Source organism: Eschrichtius robustus, chromosome X (genome assembly GCF_028021215.1).
Source record: "Eschrichtius robustus isolate mEscRob2 chromosome X, mEscRob2.pri, whole genome shotgun sequence".
Classification (NCBI taxonomy): Eukaryota; Metazoa; Chordata; class Mammalia; order Artiodactyla; family Eschrichtiidae; genus Eschrichtius; species Eschrichtius robustus.
The window spans coordinates 48,084,395-48,087,985 of NC_090845.1; the positions used below are offsets into that span (position 1 = coordinate 48,084,395).

The 3,591-nt window shown below is 37.4% G+C and overlaps 1 protein-coding gene across 1 annotated transcript; it reads right to left on the bottom strand.

Annotated features, from left to right (window-relative positions):
* Positions 1-995: 995 nt before the first annotated feature.
* On the bottom strand, positions 996-1,614 carry LOC137757225 (non-histone chromosomal protein HMG-17-like). The gene is made up of 2 exons (XM_068533894.1): positions 1,486-1,614; positions 996-1,167 (listed from the first exon to the last, which is right to left on the bottom strand). Exons 1-2 carry the CDS (start codon positions 1,612-1,614, stop codon positions 1,024-1,026), a joined length of 273 nt encoding a protein of 90 aa, XP_068389995.1. The 3' UTR covers positions 996-1,023.
* Positions 1,615-3,591: the final 1,977 nt, after the last annotated feature.

Sequence of the window (3,591 nt, forward strand, 5' to 3'; positions counted from 1 at the left end):
TTTTCTTAATTTCTCTCTCTGATAGCTTGTTGTATTTATATAGAAATACAACAGGTTTCTGTATATTAATTTAGTATCCTGTAACTTTAAAGAATTCATTTATTAATTCTAATAGTTTTTTGTTGGAATTTTTGAGATTTTTTTATATAAGTATCATGTCATCTGCAAATAGTGACAGTTTTACTTCTTCCTTTCCAATCTGGATACCTTTTCTCCCAAGCCAAACTGTATCCAGCTTTATTAAAGATACTTTTTATAAACCATCATGGTATTTCAGGCAGATCATGGGCAGACAATTGTTAGCAGTATACTACAATTTTCGAACTCCCATTTTCAATGAACTACCAAAATCAGAAATCCACTATAAAACCCAATGAAGTCTTCATGTGATGCTCTGAACAGGGAAAGTTTAGAGTGTGGGTTGACATTTCACATTTAACAACTTTTCACAAGCCGACCCTGACTTTCAGGAAATGGAAATGAAAATGGCAGAAATATCAGTCTGAAGACCCACAATCTAAAAAAGGAATCATTGCTCTTTTGAGGTATGCTATCTCAATGGTGACACTGGAAAGTCCAGATTGCCTGACATACTAGTAACCAATTTTGGGGGGTCAGGTTCCAACAGGTCTCTGGGTTTAAGGGAGTTAAGTCTATGCTGAGGGTGGAGAGGGAGAAGAGGACCTAAAAACTTATTTTAGTTGTTCCACACCACAAGGCGTTTGTGCCAAGGCAGCTAATGTGTGTCAACATCAAGGAATCCCTCCTTCCTGGGAACCAAGAGGAAGTGTTTCAAAACTGGACAGGAAAGGTGTTTTTTCCCCACATCAATCCAGCTTCGGAAATATTCTATTAGTGACATGTGCCCTTCCCCCCAAACAACAACAATGAAATGTTCTGTGTGCTAACAACATAGCTTTTAAAAAAGTAAAACAAAATTCTGAATTTTTATAAACCTTGATAAAAAATAGTATTTCAAACTACTGTCACCAGAAGTACACAGTTATCAAAAATGCACACACTTCACTTGGCATCTCCAGCACCTTCAGCTTTCTGTGCCTGGTCTGTTATGACATTTCTATTTTCTGCAGGGATATTCCCATCCTTGCCAGCATCAACTTTCCCCTTTTTCCCTTTGGGTACCTTCTCTCCCTTCTTTGCTGGGGCCTTTTGTTAAAAAAAATTTATTTATTATTTATTTATTATTTATTTTTGGCTGTGTTGGGTCTTCGTTTCTGTGCGAGGGCTTTCTCTAGTTGCGGCAAGCGGGGGCTACTCTTCATTGCGATGAGCGGGCCTCTCACTATCGCTGCCTCTCTTGTTGCGGAGCACAGGCTCCAGACGCACAGGCTCAGTAGTTGTGGCTCACAGGCCTAGTTTCTCCGCGGCATGTGGGATCCTCCCAGACCAGGGCTTGAACCCATGTCCCCTGCATTGGCAGGCAGATTCTCAACCACTGCGCCAACAGGGAAGCCCTGCAGGGGCCTTTTTAAGCTTGGGCTCTGGATTTGGAGGAGCAGGTTTAGCAGATAACCTTGCAGATCGTCTCTGTGGTTTGTCCTTCACCTTGGCTTTATATCCTTTAGCATCCCCTTCAGCATTTCTCTTGGGCATGGTGGCGACGACAGCGAGATGTAGGCACTGACCACAGGGATGCAGTGGTGCATGGGCTTTGGTCGGTCCAGGGGTCGCTCTTGTCTCTTTTTTGCACTGCTCCTGGCTAGATTTTATTTCTTTTTCTTGCCTAATTGCTGTGGCTCGGACATCTAATAATATGTTGAATAAAAGTGGTAAGAGTGGGCATCCTTGTCTTGCACCTGACCTTAGAGGGAAAGCTTTCCTTTTCACCAATGGGTATGATATTAACTATGGGTTTATAATATATGGTCTTTATTATATTGAGGTATGTTCCCTCTATACTCATTTTGTGGAGAGTTTTTATCATGAATGGATGTTGAATTTTGTCAAAAGCTTTTTCTGCATCTATTAAATATTCATGTGAGTTTTATCCTTTGTTTTGTTAATGTGGTATATTACACTGATCTACTGATGTTAAAGCATTTTTACATCCCTGAAATAAATCTCACTTGATCATGGTATATGATCCTTTTAATGTATTGTTGAATTCATTTTGCTAATATTTTGTTGAGGTTTTTGCGTCTGTGTTCATCTGGGATATTGGCATATAATTTTCTTTCTTAATAGTGTCTTTTTCTGATTTGGTATCAGAGTAATGCTGACCTAATAAAATGAGTTTGGAAGTGTTTCCTCTTCTTCAATTTTTTGGAATAATCTGAGAAGGATGGATGTTAACTCTTCTTTAAATATTTTGTAGAATTCACCTGTAAGCCATCTGGTTTTTTTTGAAGCTTTTCAGGTTTTTTGAAGTTTTTTGATTACTGATTCAATTTCCTTGCTAGTAATTGTGCTTTTCAGATTTTCTCTTTCTTCACGATTCATTCTTAGAAGATAGTTATGTTTCTAGAAATTTATCCATTTCTGCTAGGTTGTCTAATCTCTTGGCATATAATTGTTCACAGTATTCTTTTATGATCTTTTGTATTTCTGTGGTGTTGGTGGTAATTTCTTTTCTTTCATTTCTAATCTTACTGATTTGGGCTCTTTTTTTTCTTGATGAGTCTGTCTACAAGTTTGTCAATTTTTTTAAACAGAGAAAACCACTTTTAACTTCTAATTAAAAAAAATTTTTCTCTTGCTGCTGGTTCCCTCCCCTCAGCCTGAAAACATGTTTAACTCCTCTCCCATTTCTCATCCTTCAGTTAGTGGTATTATATTTTTTATCTTATTATCTTTTATTCAGGCAAGGTAGACAGTAGAGAATCATCTTTGAGTCTTCACTTTTATCAATTCATCATAAAATTCTACTGACAATATCATTCTACTTACTTGTGTCAGGCACATTGCTAAGTACATAAGCTGTGTTTTCCCAATCAGTCTTTCACTACACTGCATTATTCTTGTTTTACATGTAAGAAAACAGAAACTTTGAGGTTCACAGCTAAGTGATGAAGTCGGAATTTGAACTCAAACCTGTTTATTTCCAAAGCTGTGTCTTGATGTCTTTTCAATTTGTCCTCTCCTGTCTTTTCCCACTGCTGTTGATCTTGCTCACATCATCACAATGGAAGCTCTGTTAGCCAATCCCCAATTAGTCAAATCACCTCATTAACAATACTTTCCGATCCTCTTTCACACTCATCACTGGAGACTAGTAGGAGATTGTCTGGTACATTGAACTTTCCTGGTCCCAACAATTTAGTTGTATGTTTACCAAGAAACAGTTGTATTTTGTCCACAAGCCAGTCAATGCAGTTGTACTTTTCATTATGTTACAGTATTTAATTAAATGTTATGTAAACCAATGAAACCTGAGTGTGTAAGAGAGCTGTTCCTATGAAAACGAAGTTGTAATTCTTTAGAAAGACTTGGTGAGAGTGAGTGGCTGAAAATATTATGATTCAAATAAGTATGAGAAAGGTGAACCAAACATAATTGGGAAAAGTTCATAAACACGTCTTTAAGATTCTGCACTCTGCTCTTTGCTGCAATTTAAAGAAATAGAAATATGAG